General features: G+C 37.3%; 1 protein-coding gene across 2 annotated transcripts; it reads right to left on the minus strand.

Annotated features, from left to right (window-relative positions):
• Positions 1 to 11,709: 11,709 nt before the first annotated feature.
• Positions 11,710 to 22,404, minus strand: CUNH21orf91 (chromosome unknown C21orf91 homolog). 2 transcript variants are annotated; one of them, XM_015814128.1, is made up of 5 exons: positions 22,308 to 22,404; positions 19,875 to 20,005; positions 15,825 to 16,355; positions 14,646 to 14,708; positions 11,710 to 12,906 (listed from the first exon to the last, which is right to left on the minus strand). In XM_015814128.1, exons 2-5 carry the CDS (start codon positions 19,996 to 19,998, stop codon positions 12,746 to 12,748), a joined length of 879 nt encoding a protein of 292 aa, XP_015669614.1. In that variant the 5' UTR covers positions 19,999 to 20,005; positions 22,308 to 22,404; the 3' UTR covers positions 11,710 to 12,745. The 2 variants fall into 2 exon arrangements, with proteins under 2 accessions (XP_015669614.1, XP_015669615.1); XM_015814129.1 differs by lacking the exon at positions 22,308 to 22,404 and adding an exon at positions 21,914 to 21,923.
• Between the last annotated feature and the right edge of the window lie 2,987 nt (positions 22,405 to 25,391).

Consider the following 25,391-nt stretch of genomic DNA (forward strand, 5'->3'; position numbering starts at 1 on the left):
TAGTTAGTTTCTGAGCCAATACGTCCTATGTCAGTCAATGGCTTCGCTCGCGTCAAGACTGGGATCTAGGGCCCAGGACGGGCGTGGCAACTTTGGCTGACGTGATCTGATTGGGCAGGAATACAGTCTACTACCCATGGGTGGATCCTCCATCTCCGTGCTGAGAAAAGGCGTTCAGGTAAGACAACGCCCCTTCTCACCCTGAACCTTGCAATTGTATGCACTTCTCCTTGATCATTATTCTTGAATTTAACTAATTTTTATTACCACCCAGCCAAACCTTTAGTGCAGTGGTGGTGAACCTATGGCACGGGTGCCAGAGGCGGCACTCATCGCTCTCTGTGGGCACGTGCGCTGTCGCCCCAGTCCTAGGCCTTCAGCTGGGTTTTATAAAACCTTTTCACTTTAGGCCTCTGCCACCGTGTAAAAAAAAAAAGGTTCAATCAGTCAATTTCAACTTCTCGTGGGGAAAAAAAAGATCTTGCAAAGTTGGAATTGATTGATTGAACTTTTTAGTCCCACCCAGTCTGCTGTTACCACTGCAGCCACGCCCACCCAATGGGCCACACCCACCAATGGGTCACACCCACCTGGCACCCAACGATGCATAAGTGGGTTTTGGGTTGCAGTTTGGGCACTCGGTCTCTAAAAGGTTCGCCATCACTGCTTTAGTGTAAAATCCATTCCAAAGCATTCTCCAGCACGGTCTTATTTATGTAAAGTAATTAGTCCACACATGCTTGCAGTACCCCAAGAAACCATTATAACAATTTTAAACACCATATGACTAACAGACATTGCAGTATGATAAAATTGCAGTTTACTTGATTTAATAGATTTCCAAGCATCAACCCAATCAGACCCACAGAAATTACTGCAATAAAAACTGCCCCGAGGAAGGGCAAATCCAGGAAGCAAATAGCAACAGTAAGAATAATTGCAATTAAAATAGCAAATGACCAACAAGGTTTAAAACAACAGACATCAAAACACCATAAAAATAGCAAACATGTAGAAGTACAAATACATAGGATGAATACTGTAGTAGGAAGGTGTTTAGTTTTCCTACTGTAAGTACTGCATTTCTATTCAACTTTATATCTAGACTATTTTTCCAATCTCTTCACACTGCCGAAACAACTTTTTCTTAACATTTCTATTTCCACTCTGCTAATACTCTCTTGCTAAAAATCTATGAATAACTAAGCACTTGTTTGTCTTCATCAAAGCTTTATATTTTCCAACAATTTATTCTTCACCAATACAGTCTATGTTCAACTATGTTGAAAGTACCCTTCTCTGGTCCTTTCTGTTTTCCTTGCTTTTACTCCATAACAATCCCATATTTTCCTTCACCAAAACTTTCTATTTTTTTTCCTCCAAACTCTCACTTTCAAGTTTATGATTCTAAGTCCCTTCTATTTCGATTTTGATTCTAGATATATCATTAGTTTCTACTTGCTGTTCTTTGACAATTTAATGGCTAATTTAATATTTTAGGCACATACGAAGGAAAACATTTCTGCTACAGAACTGCAAATTCCAGACCTCCACATATTTTGCCATGGCCAGAACCAAGGAAGCAAAAGAAAGACATGGTGTTATTTATTTATTTATTTATTAAATTTATATACCGCCCTATCTCCCTTGCGGGACTCAGGGCGGTGAACAGGCGATACTAAAAACCACGATAATAAATAGTTTGTTTTAAAATCGAATTAAATAACAGGCCTGTTCTAAAAACACACCCGTAAAAAACCCCCCACTGAAACACAATTCAAACTACGCCAGGCCGGCCGCACGGAATAGATGGGCCTTCAGGGCTTGGCGAAAAAGGCGCAGGTCNGCAACTGTACGTAGGTCGGGGGGTAGGTCATTCCAGAGGGCAGGAGCTGCCACAGAGAAGGCTCTCCCCCTGGGGGTCGCCAGCCGGCATTGTCTGGCCGACGGCACTCTAAGGAGGCCCTCTCTGTGGGAGCGGACTGGTCGAAGGGACCAGTTACTCCCAATAAGAAGCACAGGGATAGATAACTGACTTCATTGCCGGGAGAAAAATCTTCAGAGGGGCCACTTGCTGGGTACTTTGTCATCCTGTGTCTGGGAAGGGCTGACAGAAGGGCCAAGTTTCCACCCTAGCAGGATATCACCTTCTGAAGGGTGAGTTCCCAGCAATTCATTTCTCCATTAAAACCCCAGATTAAGGCAGGAGAAGTGGCAAAGGGTCACTTGTGGGTACTTCTGGGGCTTACACAAGAATTGGGAATGACTCACGATCAGCCACTTTTGAGTACAACTAGAAGAGGTGAAACACAGTGGTTCATAACCCAATTTAGACTAGTTTCCCCCCAGTATAATGAAATAAGGAATGGAAATCTGTCTTGCTGGCGTATCAGGTTTGCACCATCTGGAAAAAAACCATAGAGACCACAATGGGTTCAAACATGAAGAGATTGTAATAATTGGATTTACAGAAACCATACTATTCCATTTCACAATATTCTATTAAGCCAAAACTACAGTGTGACCTAATTAGATATGTGAAACAAGCCAGTATAACATGATTCAGTCTTTGTATATAGAAACACTATATTCATGGTTCAAAGGAATGTGCATATATTGTATATGAACTTTCTTATCAGTTGATACCAAATTTCTTATGTAAATTATTTTTAAAATTGGACAGATTTAATCGTTTTAAAAATCCAGTGTAATAAATTTATACCCAGGTAAAACTGCTGTAAATTGAGATTTCCACAGAGAGCTATATGAATTGTTTTATTTATAACTGTTTCTAGACAAAGGGAAAAAATAATTGAAATGGAAACACTTGGAATTACTCATTTGAACATATCAACAAAAGGCTTTCCTTTAGCTTGATGAATTTTTAAAGACCTCTCATGGAATGTAATCTGCATAGGTTAGGGAACCACAATTGAGAATAATGTAGATATGTAGCATTTTGATTCTACTGTACAATACAATGTATCAAGTGCTCATCTTTTATAATGCCATCCTATACATGACTGCTGAAAAAACAAATGAGTTCAATTGTGATGTTGGTGAGGGAGAGTTACAGAAGAAAATAATATGGTCAATTGAAATATATGCCATTCATTTTCACCACTTTGCTATTCAAAGAAGTATGAAGATAATATTCCTAACAAGTATTTGTTCTAAAGTAAACCTTATTTTCTTAATGCTCTCCTGCCCTAACTTGTGCATAGACATTTAATTTAGGATTTGCAGGATGAAGCAGCAAAGAACAAAAGAGACCCCAAGACAGCAACAAACCTTTTAGAAATTTATTAAGAATTGTCCTGTAACATAGTTACAAGGCCAGAGGGATCTACTACTCAACAGCCAGGTGAACACAATGGCAAGATAGTCACTCTAATGACTCACAAGAAAGTGTGGTTTATGGGGCAATTCTTACTATCCTTTTGCCTCACTTCTCCAATCTATGGAATGCTCATTTTTGATGTTGGAATAATTAACAAGAAAAAAATTGTATTTTTATACACAGGACAGGAAGGGATTATAAGAGAGTAAGCAGGCACACAATGGGAAATAACACCAGCTGTTTGTGTAGTGTGCTCATGACTGCCAATGTCAGCATATTTTGTTGTGTATTCTCCTTTTGCATCTGTTTACTCTCTTGTAATTCTTTTCCAATAAACATAAATACAAACATTAATTCCCTTCTTGCTAATTATCCCAGTACTCAGATGAGCATTCCAAAGGGTGGGCAAGTGGGGATAACAGTCTCAGTCTCATTTCCCACTTAATGAGTGTTTTGCTTAACAACAGATGTCAATATCAATTGTGGTCAATAAATGAGGACCACCTGAATACCTATAATAATACCTATGTCTATATTTTATTAGTCTTTGTTTTTTGAGCTTACACCAAAGAACTTAGCCACCTTCAAGTTGGTTTCTGGTGCTGTCTGCTGCTGTTCTAAATTGCTTTGCAATTTCTCAATCTGCTGGGGTGAGAAAATGAAGCTGTTTTTTCCAGATACTGCTCCATGTCTCTGCTGAGCGATGAAACTGCTGGCCTCTGTTTCTCTTTCAGCTTGTCTGCTATTGGCTTTGTGAAGTCCTTTCTGTTTCTGTTTTACTATCAGTTGTCTATTTCAGGGCTTTTCAACCAGTGGTACGGGTACCACCTGTGGTACATTGGCACCTGGCAGGTGGTACGCGACCATCCTAGAAAAGTGGTAGTGGAGATGAGAGTGCCGCCGGGCGGGCAGGCAGGTGTCTTGCTCGGCTGTGCCTTGGGGGGCACTTTTTTCAGTGTCATTGTAACTTCGAACAGTTACTAAGCGAACTGTTGTAAGTTGAGGACTACTTGTACTTTATCACTTTTTTCCTTTTTTTTTTTTTGGTCATCAAGTTTTTGACACCTTGCTAGGTGACTGGTGGTACTCGGATATTGTCATATCCTAAAAGTGGTACAATGGATGAAAAGGTTGAAAAGCCCTGGTCTATTTAGCTGACTTATTCCACTCTCTCAGCTGCAAATCCCTTTCTGTTCTTCCATACACACAAATCTTCCCCCAAACACACCTACACATCTACATTCTGGCACTCTCAGTGTTTTGCTTGTATGCTTTCATACAGGGAAGAAAAATAAGAGCTTTGCTTTCCTCCCCCACACTGTGTTTAATATTTGCATTAAACTGTAGGGCGAGCTCTACAGTTTATGGCTTGGATTGAGATACCAATGAGTATGCTGATGATATCCAGCTTATATCTCCACCCCCGATTGTTCAAGTAATTCTATTAGGTTTCTAAGCATCTGGAGACTATGAGAGTGTGAACTGTGAACTTGTTTCAGCTGAATCATAGTAAGATTGATGTCAACTTTAAAAATGAGCATGGCTGTAGCCATTTTCCCTATTCATCGGTTGACACATAGAAAGGTGGGAGGGGGGATTGCCAGGTGCTTGGCTAGTCAAAATATTGTTTTGTCCTGTGGGAACCAAGGTCATTAGCTGCTCCTGAGACTGCAGGCTGGGCATTTCATGAAAAGCCCACCAAGAAGATGTATTAGGGGAACGTAGTTGCTTGCATAGCTTCAGAGGTAGGATGTCTTAACTTTGTATTGGGGAATTGTTAGATGTGTCTTCAGACTTGGTTTCACTTTTGATGTGCCAATACTTTGTAACTAATAAATATGTTCTTTGAGGAATTCCCAAGCCTTGGAGTTCTGCTTTATTTGTCTCTGTCTGTCAAAACCATGGCAATTGATTTCAATTAGATCAGGAGTGGGCAATTTTTCCAAGAGGCCACATGAGGAACTGGGACTGTTGTGGAGATCTGAACCAATAGGGCCACTGCTGCCACAGCCCCTGCTGCCACAGGCTGTACAGGGATAGTCAAAAGGCCAGATGTGACCTGCAGGCTGTAGAATGCCCAGGTATGAGTTAGGTTGATCCTGATCCTGCATTTGTCACCCTGGGCTTGGTGACATGGATATGTAGAATAACTGTTCAGCTAATACCCATTAAGCTATTTAGCTAGTGTTAATTTTTTATTTGTGCATGTTTTAATTTCACCCTTACAGTTATTTTTTTATTTAGTATAGTTTTTAACTATTTTTAGCCAAGAGTCATGAGCTTGACATAGATGGCCATTATGTTGACCCAGACTTAGGGGACAGCATAGGAAGTATCAATTGTGAATACGTGCAGATGGCCCCGCTATCTCTGGGCACTTGCAGAACTATGAATGCAGGGTCATAAAAGGACAGCAAAGGAAACATCCAATAACCTAACCCACCCGGGAACATATGGTGTATTAGGGAAACATGTAAAACACCCAAAAGGGAACATATGGTGTCTTAGGGGAACACCCAAAAGGGAACATTTTTAGCTACTTCTGCTTTCTTCCTTCATAACTACAGCCTTATCTTTATCTAATGTGTGTCTTTATCTTATGTGTGTCAGCTTTGCTGGGTGAATTGCTTATGTAATCGAAAAGGTATAAAAATAAGGCTTTTCTGATATTTGGGGCTTTTCTCTCTTTTAGAGGAGCCTGTCTTTGTTCAGCTGAATAAAAACATGAAGCTTGAAACTTCTGGTTTCCTATCTTTTTTATCAAGCAAAACGTCAAAACCTGCACAGCAATATATATATAAAAAATAAATAAAAGTTTCCTTCCATAACCATTGGACACATTAGAAAGTTGATTCAAGAATTGGCAAACCATTTTCATAGTGTTGCCAAGTAGTGGCATTGAGGTTGACACAAGAATTATCTGTTATAGTGGTGTGGTGGTTAGAATGCAGCATTGCAGACTAACTCTGCATTCTCATGTGCCAGGAGTTCGATCCTGACCAGCTCAATGTTGACTCAATGTTCCATTCTTCCAAGGTCTGTAAAATGAGGACCCAGATTGAGGGGGAAATATGCTGACTCTAAATCACTGATAGAGGGCAATAAAGCACTATGAAGTGGGAACATAAGTAGAATAGAATAGAATGGAATAGAGCTGGAAGGGACCTTGGACGTCTTCTAGTCCAGCCCCTGCTCAAGCAGGAGAACCTATACCATATTCAGACAAGTCTAAGTGCTATTGCTATGTTTATTTTTGCATTTTATACAGCATAGAATATTTTATTTGGCATACATTAATTAGGAATAGTGAGGACATGCATTCTGATATACTTTTGGGGAAAGGTTTTTTTGTTCTTTATAATTTGATACGAGAGATTAATTTCAAGGTATTTTCAGCTGGAGAAATTTATAGCAAAGCATGTTAATGAGTAATGAAAACATAAATTGCTGCTTTGCAGACCTATAATTATACTCTATACCAAGCATAAACATGTTTTATCAAAATGTGCACTTCATTTTAAATAAATTACAAAGTTAGATTTAGTCATTGTTGCTCCAGCCCAGGATATGAATAAATATCAATAGGCAGAAAGTAAAGCACAATATCCTAGTCTTTTTCTTCTATTATAATTATGAATATTGTTTCATTATACATTCCTTCTCCATTTCTAATGATTTAGCATGAACTTCTGTACACATTATGACATGTATTTGTTAATAACACTTAATGTATAAATAAAAATGCTTCAGCAAAAATCTTTTTTTTCAAAAATGAAAAGAATTAAAACTTTATTTTGCAGAAAAAATAATGGACTAAAGTATTCATTAAATATATTTTTCCTTGTCAAGGATTTTCAGGAGTGGTTTGCTACTGCTTCCTTCCTAGGACTGAGAGAAATTGAGTAGCTCAAAGTTACCCAGCTGCCTTTCCTACTATTGGCTTGTTATGATTTATCAACTGTTATAACTTATGATTAATTATTATGATTTATGATCTGTGACCTATTATTTGCTATTTATATATACATTGTGAGCTTATGCACCAGAGAGAAATTCCAGTGTCCAGTGTCCAGTCACACTTGGCCAATAAAGAATTCTGTTCTGTTCTGTTCCATTAAAGGCTAAGGGCTATTTCTGTGGTCACCGTTCATTCCAGATCAATTCACATTAATTAAAAAAAGAGATTTAAACTTTGTCCTTGAGCTTATGATTTATGGAAAAACGACAAAGGGGAAGACTAGAAAGAGAAAGCAAAAGCAAAAAGTATGAGAGGAATGTGATGTTTGAGAATATTACTGGCCTGGATTCACCATTATTACCTCAAATTTCACATCTACATTAGGTGACCTATACTCCCCCTCACATACCCCATTCAAAGTTATGCATATTCTAGGAGTTCCTCTGGGAATTTGTAATGTTTCAGATATTTCTTTAAGTATTTCTCACAATGAAACTCAATGAGGAAGCCAGTAGGGAGATGGACGTTACTCCTGCTTTGATTGCTTTTTTGCCCACCCACATGATCATTTTTTCTCTGTTTAGATAAGGAAATATCTCTGAAAATATGACCCAATGGGGCATGGCTTGTCTATTGTTTTTTTTTATAAGTGACGTGGGCTGTTTTTTGACACTAAATGAAAATTTACTTGAACCATTTTCAACAGTTACTAACATCTACCACCAGAGGGCGTAGATAATACAGCGTACTTGATAGAAGCTTGGTACTGTATGATTTTCCTTGGAATTTTTTTTAAAATAACTTCTGCATTTTCCTAGAAAATGGAAAATACTAGCATTATCTAGTCATCTGTAATAACTATAAATTATTTTTACTTTACATTTTCTTTCAATTTATAGTTATAAATTGCCTACTTAGTTAAAATGTCAAATTTCACATTGTTCTTGAATATTATACACATATTATTATTATTTTTTGTAAAGCGAGGAATATAATAACTAGGAAAAAGCCGCCATTCTATTTTTTTTTCCATACCTGAAACAGGCCAATATTGCACAAAACACTACATTTGAAACACTTCTAATTTGAGAGGTTACATTCCAAAAGACAACCGGTTGGTGAATGGCTGAATCAGTATTGTCCAAAGAAATAATTGAATGCTCCAGAAGTTTTCTGGCTGGTTTGATCTGTATCTAATATGTATAATGTACCACTTATGGCTGCATTTTGATAACAAATTGTCATTTTCTGATTATTGTTATACTTCATAAAAGTATCAGAACCTGGGCTTAATATTGGTGCTTACTGACTAGGCCCTACCAGGTTTGGGTTGCAAAAATACTGAAAACTTTTACTGTTTTTTCTAAGTCGTCAGTGCAGAAGTGTTGCAGATCCTGTCATGGCTGCCATTTGCCATCAATTCCTCTGTAACTAATTTTATGTAACTAGTTGTTACTGGAAACGAAGAAACTTTTCATCTGATAAGGTAGTTCATTTAACATTTTATATGTTAGAGAATTTTAATTTCTCTATTGGTGAAAATAAATCAGAAGCTCTCACAGCTGACTGCATTTAGCTGATTCAAATAAACTCTTTATAGTCATATAAAATATTTACAATACCATACATTCTTCTTTACAGCAACATAGCACATATGAATACTTCTTACAGCAGAGACAGACCTGAGACTGAAACTGAAACAAACAAAATCCAGCTCCTAACTCAATACCCTTTTGCACAGACTCAGTAGCACTTTCTTCACATTGGCTGACTGAGTTACCACATGACTCTTCCTGCTCATGAATATTCCAACATTATATTTATGATTCTGAATGATCTTTTTATTGTTTTAATTAACATTTAATTTAAAATGTTTTACATTTTAAGAAATATATTGATATATTACAGTTACCAGTTTTTAGGCCTTTAAGGAACAATTACTTTTGCTTTGTAATAAACTGCTCAGACTGGGGAAGAATGAATAAATCTATAGAAAGTATAAAATTTACTATTCCTCACTGTAGATCTCTAGCTGAAACATCTTGATGCTGCAATGAAGTCACTGAGGTTCAGAAAGCTTTAGGACTGAATGTCTGTTATTTGATTGATTTAAAACCTGCATAATAGTTAAGCAATTTGAAGTATATACTTTCATTCTTTAGTTTCTAGAATTACTTTAGTATGTATAGCTTGTATCTCTTAACATTGACTTAATACAATTCATGACTTTTTGGGTACGAGAATTTGTGTAGGCATAGTATTATTGCAGAAAATCATTAAACGGCCCCATTTGATATTCCAGTGAAAGCTGTGTGTATGTGTGAGCACATGTACACAGAGAGTAAATTCTTGGTTTTCTAGACTAATGGAGAGAAGGAATAACTGTTAAACAGTTAAACAAATAAATAATCGCTTTAAATGTAATTGTAACATAAATTAGTTCAGCCTGTGTCCATGTGAAAGGAAGTAAGTTCAAACTGATAAAACCATCTTCAGAGTGTAAGCTCTGCCCCTTTTAATATATACATACATGTATGAAAGGGGAAAAACATGTGGCATGGTTACAATATTGCTTTTGTCATTTTGATGAAAAATCCCACAGATGCCAGTTACATTTATAAAATTCAGATATATTCCTATCTGAATATAACAGCCACTTACTCTCATACATCAAAACCACTTTCTCAAACCCATACTCATTCCTCTTCCTTCTAGCAGAGACAGTAGAAAAAAAAATAAGAAGCAGCAGGAGGTAAATGACTTGGGAAAGCAAAGAAAGAGAAAGGGAAAAGTAAAACTAGATGAGGCAAAAAGAAAAGGTAACTGGGCAGAAAAGGAAAGGAGCCCTGTTTAGATATTGAAAGTTGGACAACATTCAGTTAATTAATTTAGTGCCTTCAAATTAATCTTGACTCTTGGTGATTGCCTGGAGAAGTCTCTGTAGTTTTCTTAGCAAGATTTCAGAAGTGGTTTGCTATTGCCTCCTTCTTAGGACTGACAGAGAGTGACTGTTTCAACAGTCACCCAGTTGTCTTAGCCTTCTGTTTTCAGCCTGGTGCTTTGAACTACTACTGACTTTCAAATTATTATTGTTTTGTTGCAGTTAGCAATATATTTAAATTTAGATTTTTATCTACATATCAAGTCCTTCCCAAGGACCTTGGATAGGCAAATATTGTTTGATGGTACTGTCACCGTTATGTAAACTGTTAAGCTGCCTTTTGCAATTGAGTGATGGTGATTTTGTCAATGAGGAAGTGATGCTCCAAATGTTTTGGGATTGCACCCAGGGTGCCTATTACTATTGAGATTATCTTTGCTTTCTTTTGCCAGTTTTTCTTCTTTTATTTGCAGGGCTTTGTCTTTTGTGATTTTTCCCCAGCTCTTTCTTTTCTATTTTGCTATATCAAGTTACTCAGAGTCCACTATCCACTAGTTTTTTGTCATTCTTATCAATGTTAAGGCTAAGGTGGGGTATGGCAGATGATTATCTTTTTGAATGTTAAAGATTCAGAGCACTTGGTCTATTTTGTGATCCCATCTGTTCTTGCTTACAGGCAATTATGTTGCAGTAAGTTAACTGTAAGTTACAGTACACTTGTGAATGGGCACACACATTTGAGAGAGAGATATAGTATTTCTTGTAGATATTCCAATGCACCCTTGTTGCTACTTTGTTACATACTTTAAAGACTTCTTCATTCTCATGATGTATAAGGTCATAAGTCACTTTTTCCGAGGTCATAATTTGGAGCAATCATTAAACAGTTGGAAGTCAAGGACAACTTACATCAGTGATGGTGAACCTTTTAGAGACCGAGTGGCCAAACTGAAATCCAAAACCCAGTTATGTATCGTTGGGTGCCAGGTGGGCATGGCCCATTGGGTGGGTGTGGCTGCGGTGGTAACGGCAGACTGGGTTGGACTAAAAAGTTCAATCAATCAATTCCAACTTTGCGAGTTTTTTTTTTTCCCCGCGAGAAGTTGAAATTGATTGACTGAACCTTTTTTTTCCCCACACGGCAGAGGACTAAAGTGAAAAGGTTTTATAAAACCCATCTGAAGGCCTAGGACTTGGGCGACGGCGCATGTGCCCACAGAGAGGGCTCTGCGTGCCGCCTGTGGCACACATGCCATAGGCTCGCCACCACAGACCTGTATGATCAATGGACAGACTATCATTTCTAAAATTCAAGTCCAACTTGGGGAATTATCTAAATATATAGAGAACAGAACCTACAGTCCCAACCTTTGGAAAAAAATGTTTAAAGATAAGGTCTGAAAACACACACAAATACACACACTAATCATGTTGCTTATTTACAAAAAATGTATTTACCAGAATGAGATTCCTCAGTCAACTATACAACTTTTCTCCCATGAGTGTCAAGAGACAAAACATTTCTTTTGCAGGATATTTGGACCATAACCTAATATAGCATTTAACAGTTTCATAGTTTCTATAAAGTTCACAAGTGACATAAAGTAATATAAACAACTAATTTGAGGCATTATATGTTTTTAAAGCCATTTATTTTTATAAACAATAGAAATTCACATATAAAACTGAAGTTGAGCTCTGCTTATATTAACAAAGCCTTAACCATCATTCCAAAAGTAGGTTCTTGGCTTAAATTTGTGATGCTTGATATAATTATACACTCTTAAAGTTAAAGGTAATATTGTACAACTACTGAGATCATGTCTTTGGGAACAAGCTTTTTAAAAAACAACTTCCATCATGAAAGGTAATTACATTGACCTGAAAAAAGAGTAAACACCCATTACACCAGATAAAATGCTATTTATAATTCAAAACTTTTATAAAAGATCTGGAAAAGTACCTAAAATAGTTGTCTCTTTTTATAAAATTCAGTAATAAAATATTGCTTGCAATAAATAAAAAATGCAGATGAATACTGGTGGTTCTATTATTTCTTAATACTTAAAACTGTATTTCACCTGTTATCCCAGGTTATTTACAAGTGGTTAGAAGTATTAATTAAATTAAGCTGAATATTGGTAACTGGCGAAAAAGGAAAATATTTATTAGGCTGGCAAATCTTTTAGAGGAATTCATTGCACAAACCATTCCTCCAAATATACTGCTCAAAGTATGGAGATGGCAATTATATCATGATGTTTGGGCATGAATGTGCATACACATAAACAATGTGGGAGACTCTTAAACATCCATGCTTTTAAGACATGATGCCCCACTGTACCATGAAGCAATGGATTTATACAGTTCAACTAATAATGGAAATGATTATATGAAATGAAAATGTTATCCATTTTTATTTTTCTCTTTAGAAACGTAAGTACATGTAACTACCTTGTGTACCCACAAGCTTATTTTTTCTCCAAAATACTGCTCAAATGTGCAGGTTTCCCCCCAAAGTCTAACTCATAGAGAAGCAAAAGTGGAAAATGCAAGTTTGCCATGACTATATGGATACATTGGATTTCATGGCTGCCCGTCCCATCTGTAAACATGGAAGTTTTGAACAGTTCTTTAGCAGTTGTTCAATAGCAATATGACGGACATTAAGCTCCGAAGCCAAGGAGTCCTTTTCTTGTACTTGCTTAGTTAACTCTTCAAACACATCTGAAATCAATATAACATCAAATAGTTACACTAATTAATAGTTGCAATGATGTACTTTTATTTATGAGATAGCTAAGAACAAAATTAAAAATGTGAGTTACAGCTGTGACCAAACTCAACAGAAATCTACAATGGAATGTGGCAATTGGGGATCATTTTTAATACATTTAATGTAAAACTAAGGTGTCTGAACTAATTGAAAATCTTCCCCAAAGTTCTGCTTGCTACATGTAATCGAAGAACTCAGAAAGCTGGGTTTTAAAGAATGAGACTATGTATCAAAAAAGGGGAAATATACCCACACATATAATAAATATCCTCACAAGGACACTCTTTTGGTGGTTGTTAGCATTCTAAATTGTCTTGGTAAGTAGGACATGAGATACTGTTGAATTACGGTAAGTGACAGAAAAGATTTCCATTGGTTCTCCTGCATCTTCCCCAGAATGAGAAACTCTAATTTAGGTATTTGTCAGTTCACTATATATCCTTGCTCGTCCTTAGACGATCTCAGTACTGTGTTATCTATGAGACTAATTTTAGAACCATATTTTCCTTATGGAAAATGTGAATCTCTTTACCAGTTAATCAGTTCTAATCCATTTAGAAAGGCGCAACTCTATTCTTGTACACCATTCCTTCCCTGGCACAAATTCCCATTAACCTATTTGTACCTGCTGCATAAATTCCTCAAAATACAATCCATTCTTGCTGCAAGATGCATAACATATCATGCTAAAATAGCAAAGTTACTGACATAGAGAGTCATAGGACTGGAAGGGATGACTATCCAATATTTCCTAAACATCTCCAGCGATGGAGGTTTGACTGTGACATTTAAAAAATTATATCCTGTATAAATGTCTACTAAATTAGACATGTTTCCCATCCTAAAAGATAGCTATCCTTAAAATAAATTTGGTTTTATTCTGAGGAAAAAACATTTTCATGAGTTCCTTAAAAATGATGTTAAAGGCATGCATTTCAACATTCCTGTGCCAATTAGCTTCTTTATGCTTATATACACATAGTTCTAACTTTACTACAAATTTCCTTTCACTATCATGAACATATATAATATTACTTTTAATGTTTTTTTCCCATGCCAAATAATGGAAGGGCAGAGCTGGGCAATATCAATTCATTCAGGACCATATAACTTACTCTAAGTTGAGGACTTCATGTAATCTTATCTCTGCAGCCCCTAGTGCACAATTGTTTATGACAGATAAATAAGCAACAACTGAATAGTCTCAGTAATTTTCCAGGTACTTTCAGATCTGCCTTCTCCAATCAGAATCTTAACTGTCTAGTATATGAGTGCTGGGAGAGCTGAAAATGGTAAAGGATGCTGGGGCCTAGATAACTGTTTTTAGTGGCATTTGATATATAAGCCATCGTCTCTCTTAAGTTTGACTGTTACCCACAATTATTAGTATTCAAGAAAGTGGTCAAAAGAAAGCATTGTTACAGAACATATAGCAAATCAGTCACCCAAAGTTACTTTATTGGTGAGAGAGGTGGCATATACATTTAATAATAATAAAAAAACTGGTTGAAACTGTTCTTCATTTGCTTTCAATGACTGATACAGGTTTAACTTATATATGTATGCATGCATCCATGCGTACGTGTGTCTGTACACACATACATAGCATAAACCATTTTTAGGGATTTAAAATGGAAAAATACAATCTTATAAACATGTATTAATCAGCAAATATTAAAATGTATCTCACCATGGACTTGCTTTAGTAGCTTCCCATTCAGCTGGTCAACTTCTCTCAGAGGCATCATATTCACTGGTATGAATTAAAGACAAAGGAAATTGTTAATGAGAATGTGTATAAATGGGAAATAATGCTTTCATACAGAAAAATTCCATCAATTTAAAGTCCTTCCTAGCTGATCCAAGATTTCTAGAATGAATAGCCTTACATTTTCTAAGTAGATAGGTGGATTAGTATATTTAGTCAACAATGCAAATATACATGCTTAATCAAAACAAAATAAAACTCCTTTAATGGAGCTTGTTGTTGAAGCTAAGCTTAATTAGCTCACACTAATAAAGCACAAAATAAAAGTTCCATATATTTAATAGTTTTATTTACAAGTCTTAAATTAGTATGAACTATGAAGTTTTTGAATTAAGAGACATACCGCGTTTCTCAGAAATTAAGACCTACCCCAAAAATAAGCCCTATATTTTTTGGGGGAGGCCCTAATATAAGCCCTATCCCCCAAATAACCCCTAGTTTTCAGGTGAGGTGCCCACCTAAAAATCAGGCTGGGGGGTAGAGCTTACCATTGCAGCCAGATCTCCCATGGATCAATACTTGCCTCACTGGCCCACTTCTGTGGCCAAAGGAGCAGCTTCATTCTGCAGCTGAGAATGGAGCTCGGGTCTATATTTTGCAGTAAGAGGCCTTTCCAGGAAGCCTCGGCAGCCGAGAACCGAGCTATGGATTGAATCCATAGCTCGGTTCTCGGCTGCACAGACCTTCTGGAAAGGTCTCTGACTGCAAAATGCAGCCGAGCTCAATCCTCAGCTACAGAATGAAGCTGCTCCTTCGGCTGCAGAAGTAGGATGGCTGGGTTGGGCTGCCGGTGGCGGAGGTGAGTGGAAAAGACACCCCTTGAAAATAAGATCTGATGCCTCTTTTGGAAGCAAAAAAAATAAGATCGGGTCTTATTTTCGGGGAAACACGGTATTATTTAGTATGTGTTCACAATTTAAAAATCATGTTTCTTTAGGCTAGGACTATTTGACAAACACTGTATCACTGGATTCAAATTGTAATAATTAAAGTTATACACCAACTGAACATTTACTTCTTTCAATACTTGTATTTTTATTTTCCAAGTGCTGCAAAAAGTTTATATACACAGATGGGTTATAAATTACTTCTTGCACTTACACTGCTCTCTGTTGTATTGGGGAAATCTTCGTACACAAGTATCTGGATCTTTTTTAGTTTTTCCCAATTCCGAAGACTGATTATGACTAGACCATAATGAATTATTACAACAAAATGGCGAACCGCTTTGTTGCAACATGTCAAATCTAAAATCACTGGATTCTCTTGATTCTAGAATACTCTGTGAACAGTTTGTTATACTACCAGCGCTTTCATTGATCCATTTTGCAGAATATTTAGGGACTTGGGAATCAAACTGTGGAAGTAACTTTCTCTCTCTCTGATGTCTAAAGCTAAAAATCCGATGCTGTGTCTGTTTTGAACCTTCTGAATCCAAATCCCTATCTTTGTTTTGTGCATACTGTATAATCCAGTTAATTTTTTTGCTCAAAATGTTTTTCACTTCTGCATATGTACTTTTGGACAATTTTGATTGTGGGCAACTCTGGTTTGCTATTAAGTGGAATTTTTCAAAGCAGTCTCTATGTCCCCTTAATGATCTTGTATGCAGAAGATCAGACTTTGGTATTCCTAAGAAAGAGAAAAGAAACAAGTAGTATAATTCCATGAATAATACTAAAATTATAGACTGAAAATACTTTATATATACTTCATATATAAAAATTCATTAATTCATTCTTTAATTGATTTGATAATTAATTAGTTCCATTATCTCATAGCAGTGTTAATGATTTCTTTATTGTTCCTCGTGGAAATTCAGAAATAGGCTACAGATATGATTAGCTACAGGTAGTTCTTGACTTATGACCACAATTGAACTTAAAATTTGTCACTAAGCGAGACAGTTAAATGAATTTTGGCCCTTTCTTGCCACAGTTGTTAAGTGAATCACAGCAGTTGTTAAGATAGTAACATGGTTGTTAAATAAATCTGGCCTCCCCATTGAGTTTGCTTGTCAGATGGTCACAAAAGATGATCACACAACTCCAAGACACTGCAACCACAATAAATATGAGTCAGTTGCCAAGCATCTGAATTTTGATCACATGACCATGCGGATATTGCAATGGTCATAAGAATGATAGGTCATAAGTCAATTTTTTCAGTGCCATTGTAACTTTGAACAGTCACTAAATAAACTGTTCTAAGTCGAGGACTACCTGTACTAGATCTAGATTTCAACATCACTGAAATTTGGAGTAAATTTCTCTCTAATAATTTTGTTCCAAGAAAAACTAAAAAAAAAAAAAATAGTTCAGATTATAGTTCCTATTTCCCCACTTGAACTATGTTTATTCAACTGAAAAGGAATCTGGATTCTTTTCATTTGAAATATGCAGATTTTTTTTCACTGGATACTGGAGCTCCATCTTTTATCTAGTGTTTTGCCTAGATGTTTTTCAACTGCATATTTATTTGTTTTATATCTCGAGAGCAAAAAGTGACCTAAATGGTAACTTCCCTTAATGTAAACCCACACAAGTGTTACAACAATCCAGGGAGGTAGGCTGAACTGAAACACAGAAAGCGGGTGATTGAAAGAGTTACCAAGTCATGGCTAAGTTTGAACATAAATATTGAATGTAAATATAATCCAAACATTAACTTAAGACTCTGGATAAAGCTATATTTCGTAACCAATGTCCAACAATAATTTTGGGCATATGTTTAAATAAGCTTGTCAGGGATTGCAATAGCCCAAAGTAGTAACTTACTTAGTTATTTACTAACACCATTCTAAATACATTTGAATGTTTATGAAAAAGTAATGATTATATATTGTGGGAAGAATCCAGAGAAATAAATATTTTGGGGGATATTAAAAAGGCAGAATATATTTTCCCAAAGGAATAATGGAGAAGATCTTAAAAAAAAAAAGACAGAAACCAGCCCCAGCCCCTCTCCCCCAAGCAAAAACTAGTCAGAGACCAGCTTTTAGAAATGCAAATTCAATAATCCTTTCAGAAAAGTTTGAGCCTTCCAGCTAGAAACTGAAGAAATTAGGAAGACAAAGACCCCTAAAATCTACATACCCCCACCCAAATTCTAAGGACAGGAAACCTAATAGGATTAACCCACCAATACCAAAAGGGCACACTCAGACCCAAGTCAAAGTACATGACACAGGAAATACAAAGCCTCAAACAGGAAGAACTCCAAACAAAAGCTCAAGAAGGTATAAAAACCCATCACTCCCAGAGGTCAGCTTTCCCATAGCCATCTTTTTGTCTGGCTCTCCTCTCCAATAAACTACAACCTTCTTTCTAAAGCAGTTTCCATTTTGTTTATTCCCAGCTTGGACTGGATCCTGATGAAGATTTTTCTTTCAACAATATATTATCAAGAGCATTTAACATTGTCCATTCACTGAACCTCAATGTATTCTTTACAAATGTATTGAAAAGAGAGGGGGAGAGGGAGAGATACCCAACTATTTAGTCTTACAGGATTCTGTAAGTATCTTTTTAGTACTGTGATCAACCTCTCTTAGCACTGATATTAATCTCAGCATATAATAATAAAGTTGGAAGGGACCTTGGAGGTCATCTAGTCCAATGCCTGCTCAAGCAGGAAACCCTATACCATTCAGACAAATGGCTGTCCAGTCTCTTCTTAAAAACTTCCACTGTTGGAGCATTCATAGCTTCTGGAGGCAGGTTGTTCCACTGATTAATTGTTCTAATGGTCAGAAAAGTTCTCCTTAGTTCTAGGCTGCTTCTCTCTTTGGTTAATTTCCATCCATTGCTTCTTGTCCTGCCTTCAGGTGCTTTGGAGAATAGCTTTACTCCCTCTTTTTTTTGTTAGTCACAGTATCTGCATGGCTACTTATCTTTATTTCATGTAGTGAAGAATATAGTAAAATTGAGATCCTTTAATTTACAAATCTTGAAAAAGCAGAAAATCATCTCTGTGCATAAATAGCAAATGGAAGTGATCTGCAATATGTTTACTGTAACAAAGTTATGTTTCTAGTGTATTCATTACTTTCAAAGCATAATTCATCACAAAATTCTTATGATGCTTGAAATTGTTACTGGTTTTCTGAATAAAGTCTCATTATTTTCATCTCCCAGAAGATTAGCAAAATGTTTGTTTTATTCAATACTGCAAGACAATTGGTAGCTGTTTTGTCCAAACCTGCAAATCCTTGACAAAAATGCATGAGAAGCATTATTTCATTGAGAAAACTAAGGAACCATAACTTAGGATATAGAAAGCATTTGTAAAAGTTTAAATATATTTAAAATCTAGGGGGGAAATGCTGACTGAATGATAAAGTAATTTTATTAAATTAGAAAATGACAGAAGTGACTATATATGGGAAATATTAGGTTCTCCCCCCCCTTGCCTTTGAGTCTGTCCTAATTCATAGTAACTACAGGTAGCCATCAACTTATGATAATTGAGCCCAACATTTCTGTTAAGTGAGACATTTGTTAAATGAATTTTGCCTCATTTCACGACCCTTCTTGTCACAGTTGTTAAGTGAATCTCTGCAATTGTTAAGTTAGTAACATGGTTATGTGAAACTGGTTTCCCCACTGACTTTGCTTGTCAGAAGGTTGCACTAGGAAATCACATGACCTTGGAACATTGCAACCGTCATAAATATGAGTCAGCTGCCAAATGTCTGAATTTTGATCGTATGACCATTGGGATGCTGCAACTATTGTAAGTGTGAAAAAACAGCCATAAGTCACTTTTTTCAGTGCTGTTGTAAGGATCAGAATTCAAGTTTCTCACTTCTACTTAGCCAAACTGGCTTCAAATATTAGTTTACATTTATATATTCACAAAATCCTAATGTAAATCTATTTTTTAAATTTATTTATGGAACTATTCTGAGAAGCAGATGAATTAGAGCCTTTTTACACAGAGGATTACTATGTGATTTATAACTTGGAAAATCAAAGTTCTAAGCACCAAACAAAATCTACAAAACAAACGAACTCCCCTGCCCAAGAAAGGAGCAATGTTAGAAAAACAGGAATAATTTATGAGCTACCATCATCACTAATCTGGAAATTAAAAGGTTTTGTTTGTTAAAAGATACATTTTTCCAGGTGTCTGAAATTAGGTTACACTTACCTTCAATGCTTAGCTCAAAACAAATGTGACAGAAGGAAAGAGTCTCTCTTTCTGTTCCTAATTTGCATATGCTGCAAACATTATCATCGTTTAAATCAATGTTAACAAATTGCTCTTCAGTCATAATGTCCCTAAAAGAGAAAAGTTTAATAGTACTATTACTGTTACTCACAATATGGAAGAATCATATATTTATCATCCCATACAAGGTTTGACAGGTCAGACAGGAAATCAGAAAAAAAAGTTTAGTAAACTTGGATAATGTTTTTATTTCCAAATTGATTAAAAATTGAAAATATTTTCTTCACTGAGACAGGGTATGGTGGACACCTAGTAACTGTTTATTTATCGGGAGCCTTGTATAGACTGCTGGGAGCTGGTTTTTGGATTTTTAAAAATTCCTTCATATACAAGCATGTTATCTTTACTGTGAGTCACACAGATTTATGGTATTTAAGATAACCAGCCCTATAGAATATCTAAAATAAATATGTAAATCGTAACGAAACAGTGTCCCTTCAATAATTTCTCATTTTAATGACAGAGTTTAAATATTTGTGCCAGTTCAGTAATGACTTACTATCTCAGAGCAGCTTGAGGCAGAACAATTTTGCAGAGTTTATTGCATAAATAAATGTGGGGGCTAATTTTGACAACTCTAAGGTATCTTTTTAGAGTCATTTTGAGCTTGTAAATTTTACCCCAACAGAGTATAGAATTGGTCTATGTAACAGTGAGCAAAAATCATCACATTATATTTCCTAAATAAGCAGAAGCATAATTATTTTTTATCTTCAACTTCCTGTTTATACTTCATTCATAGAATAGGAATACTCAACATATCAAATAAATTGCTTTTCATTTGATCAATTGGACTTAGAAAAGCACAAAACATACACTATAAGTTAATTTCAGATATGGTTTTCTAAAGCATTTCTCATTGGGAGATGTGGGAATGTTTCTTAGGTCTTCCCCTTTCCCCGCAAACTGGAATAGGCCATTTTTTATTTTTTTTTTTGCTGAAAGGGAATCCCAAAAGATAAGATAAAGACCAAGGCTTCAGTGAAGAGGATAGCAGACATGTTTACACTTCTGCATCTCAAGTGTAATTATTTCTCTCCTCTTAGGATAAATATATATCTAAACATTTTGATTCACCTTAATGAGAACAAAGCATTGAGCCCTTTACAATAAAACCCAATATAACCGGAAAACAGGAAAACTTTCTTGCATCTTGGAAAACCGAGAGCTAAATTGGGGCCAGGGAAATGGACTTGGCACAGGGAAAGAAGCAGTTTTTGCTCTCATACATTTCAGCTCTTGCATCCATGTATTCCATTTAGTTTATATCTCATGGTTCAAAGGATGGCATCTGCACAAAGATGTTTGCTTATTTCATAAGGCACGCTTAAAGCCTGACAATATTCCAGTGGTTCTCAACCTTTTTAATGCCACGACCCCCAACCAGTTGTAAGTCGAGGACTAAACCGGTCGTAAGTCGAGGACTAAACCGGTCGTAAGTCGAGGACTACCCAACCGGTCGTAAGTCAAGGACTTTCCCTGCCCAGGAGCGCCGCGCATGCGTGGTTCCGCCCCCTGCGCCGGCCGAGGCGTAGCTGGCAAGCGGCAGAGATGGAGCAGGCCGACCACCAGCTGGCCCAGCCCAAGGGAGGTAAGGCACCCGCTAGAAAAGGGGAAAAAAATGGCGGACAAAAAAAATGGCGGACAGCCTTGCTTGGCGACCCCCGTGAAATGGTCAATCGACCCCAAATGGGGTCCCGACCCACAGGTTGAGAACCACTGCAATATTCACTTCCCTGCCTCTCCTCCAGTGTTTCTCAACCTTGACAATTTTAAGGCATGTGGACTTCAACTCCCAGAATTCCACAGCCAGCATGAATTCTGGGAGTTGAAGTCCACATGCCTTAAAATTGTCAAGGTTGAGAAACACTGCGCTTTTAGTCCCTTTCCCCTGCTTAGGTGGTGGGCCTATTATCCCAACCTCCTGAGAAGCCTTTCCTAAACTGGAGGTAGATTACCTGGGATTTATAGAAGTGACACTGTGTAGTCCCCCAAGGCTGGGAAAGGCTGAGAATGGGAGGGAGGTGATGAGCGCAACCATCTCGGGGAAAAGGAAGGCAACAACTGAGACGGGAAGAGGGAGAGCTAAACCACGCAGCTGCAATTCAAGCCATCCAATTGCTAGCCTGAAATTAGCACGAGTCCTCCCAGTATTACACAAAGCCGCTAGGAAAAGAACACAAATATTTCCCTTCTCGGGCTCCTGCCCTACCGGTTCCCCCTTTGAAGAGTATAAATCGCCCCTCTCGAGGGCAAGCTCCCTCTCCACTTTGAGCTGACCCCAGCGAAACCCTTAGCGCTCCCAGCCCTCCACACGCAAGCACGCCACCCGGGGACACTCCTCCTCCTCACCCTGGCCACGCGAGACCGCCGCCTTCCCGAGTTCTCGGTGTTCACGGTGGGTGCTCGCGAAATGGCTGTCGGAGAATCGGCAGCAGCGAAGAGGAGGCGGCGGCTGCAAATCCAAGCTTAGCCTGGCATCCCAGCATGGGGGAAACCCCGACTTTGCCTGCTTCCGGACTATACCATTGTTGGTCAGGGAGGGGTGATAACCTAGGAGAGGGAGAGAGCTTTCCCCCCCCCACTCCAACCCTCCTTTGCTTTCTTTTCTTGTTTCTCTCTAGTCTAGGGAATGGGATTTGTATACAGTAACATTTACTTATATGTCCCTCTGATTCGGCAGCACCGTAAAGTCATAATGTCCCCCCCCTTCCCCACGGTGTAAGGAAAACACGACCCTCAGCCCCAGACAGGTAGCAACCAATGCTGCAAGTTATAGATATACTCCCGTCAGAGATACGCATTTCCTGTTGAGAAGAGGTTTTTTTTTTTTTTTTCAGTCTTCAGAAGTGAAATTTTGAGTACGATGCTAATAAAGGATGATAGGAAACCTCAAGATTTCTCAGATGTTTTTATGGATAAGGGTATTTTTCCCCTCAAAATCCAACCATAGGTTTTAGCAAAGATCCTTACTCGTACTTGCTTTATTTACTGCTGTTTTCTTTGCTATACACACACGCGCGCGCCCCCCTATGTATGTATATTTATTTGTATTGTATTTTATATTACAGTTTCAAAGTTTTTAATTATCCAGCTTGCTAATTTTAACTTCTTCTTATTGAATGTGTAGCGTGAGTAAGCCCTTTAGCTAACTTTATTTTTTAACCACAATTTTTGTCTGTATGTACTTTTCCTAACCATCCTAATGTTAATTTAATTTTGGATAATGACCGCAATGAAGTTATATATTTTAATTTATAATTCTAATTTAAAAGTAATTCTGTGTAGGTGTTGTGGGAAGTCAGCCACCCCCCCAGGAAAGGACATATTAAAAAGGCAGAATATTATATTTCCTCAAAGGATCTTAAAAAGGCAGAAAAGCAAGTCCAGTTTTTCTTAATAGCCCCAAGTCTCCCTTCCCCAAGCAGAAACCAGTTCTGTAGAAATGCAGGAAGCTGGAGCTGATGGGATTAAAAAGACAAAGATCCCTAGAATCAACAACCCCTCACCCCCAAAAATCCAACACAGGACATACCCATCTGCCACAGCCCCAGGGAATCAGGATATGGACATAATAGGATTAACCCACCACCATCAAAATACCAGAAAGGCACACTCAGACTCAGGTCAAAATACATGACATAGGAAATACAAAGCCTCAAACAGGAACAAGTCCAAACACAAAAGCCCAGGAAGGTATAAAAACCCACCACTCCCTGCAACGTGGTCAGCTTTCCCAGAGCTTCTGTCTGGCTCTGCCCTTCAATAAACTACAACCTTCTTTTTAAAGCAGTCTCCATTTTGTTTATTTCCAGCTTGGACTGGACCCTGATGAAGATTTTTCTTTCAACAGTGTTTTCAAATAAACAACCTACATATTTAACCTTGTTTATAGTTAGTTCCTCCCTATCCATGTGCAGTGGCACTCATGGTTGTGCAGGAGCCAGGAAGTGGAATGAATCCTACAAGATTATATTGGTGTGTGGATGATTCTGTAGAGGACCAGGAACTCCAGACATAGGTGAGACACAAGCTGGTCAGCACAGCTCAGCCAAAGAGGTTTGCCCAAATAGTCCTCCACCAATCTGTCCTGTGACCAGCACCAAGTTCTCCTTTATGTATCTCTCCACTAAAAGCAGTGCTACGGATCTTGGAGAAAGTTCAGCCATGAATAATAGAGACCCTGATGTTATAACTACCCTCTTCTGCTTGCCTTCAGCCTTCCAACAATTCTGACCAGATTTGAAGAAAAGGAAGGCAGAAATGAAGTGTGTAACTCATTTACGTAGGGTATCCCAAGTTGTGACATGCATCCAAGGCTGCTCTGGATAATCCTGCATCCAATATTTAAGTGTGCTGGTGCATCTAAGGCCAAGAAATACTTCCTTGCTTCCTCCAACTTTCCTCAGATACATCTGGAACATCTGCTTGAGACTATGCACAGCAACCATGGGATTGCTATGCAGTGCTGATTCTGACTTGTGCATGAACTTATAAATGTGTATGATTAAAATAATTTTAAATAATGAAATTATTTTAATATGGAAGTTTGACATGGATACAAATATGTCTACTTTCCGTGTATAAATGAATCCAACACTTATTGACTCGTCAACCACAGGATAAAATCACTTCTTGGCAAGGTGAATGGCAAACAAATTAAATGTAATAAATAAAACTGATTTAAAAATAGAGTAAAGAGTTGCACTATTTGGGTATCAGTCAAAGACATTTCTATTGCAGCATCCCTGCAAGTAGAGTTGGTACAAAAGGACCACTAATTTTGGACTTTGCAGTGGTGGGGTTGGTGACAGAAAAAACACAATCACAGAATACAATCCAGGTGAGTATACAACAAGGGCCTGATATGGGGTGAGTAAAGTGGTGAGCAATAAGGAGTGTCATGGGTTATGAGCATGCAAGGAAAACCACAGAGATTTGGTCTAAAAAATAAATTAATTACTCCCTTGCCTCAGTTTTATAAGAATCAACAAATGTAACCTGATTGTAATTAATAATAGAACCTATTCTGATTACTGTGCAAACAATATTGCAAATGTTTGCATCTGTTAATTCCTCTGTTCAAGCCTATGACCTCAGACACTCTACCCTTGGCACCAGTCAGGCTCAATAACTCATCAGACATTATTTATTTATTTAATGAAAAGCAAACAGTAATCTAGCATGTTGCAAGAGTAATAAAATGGCAACTAACATTATTGCAAAATGATACACTGCTGAATCTGCAAATATCTTAGAGGTATAGAAAATAATGCATTACAAGGAAAATGAACTATTCTTAATGCTAACTGGGTGAGAAGAAGAGAGGCATGCTAATTTGCTACTTGCAGAATGTCAATTTGGAGTTACAAATAATAGGCTAGCTTTTTAGGACTAAAAACTCGTCCTGACACAAGATAACTTTAAAAAGTTATA

The sequence above is a fragment of the Protobothrops mucrosquamatus genome, unplaced genomic scaffold (genome assembly GCF_001527695.2).
Source record: "Protobothrops mucrosquamatus isolate PMUCROS unplaced genomic scaffold, P.Mucros_1.0 scaffold223, whole genome shotgun sequence".
Classification (NCBI taxonomy): Eukaryota; Metazoa; Chordata; class Lepidosauria; order Squamata; family Viperidae; genus Protobothrops; species Protobothrops mucrosquamatus.

Bases quoted from the DNA above. Each gene is read 5' to 3' on its own strand.
- CUNH21orf91 (XM_015814128.1), bottom strand. From the start codon at position 19,998: ATGACTGAAGAGCAATTTGTTAACATTGATTTAAACGATGATAATGTT. The intron at 16,356-19,874 runs GTAAGTGTAACC...TCTCTTTCTTAG, and splicing joins TTTTGAGCTAAGCATTGAAG to GAATACCAAAGTCTGATCTT. The intron at 14,709-15,824 runs GTAAGTGCAAGA...AATTCATACCAG, and splicing joins CCAATACAACAGAGAGCAGT to TGAATATGATGCCTCTGAGA.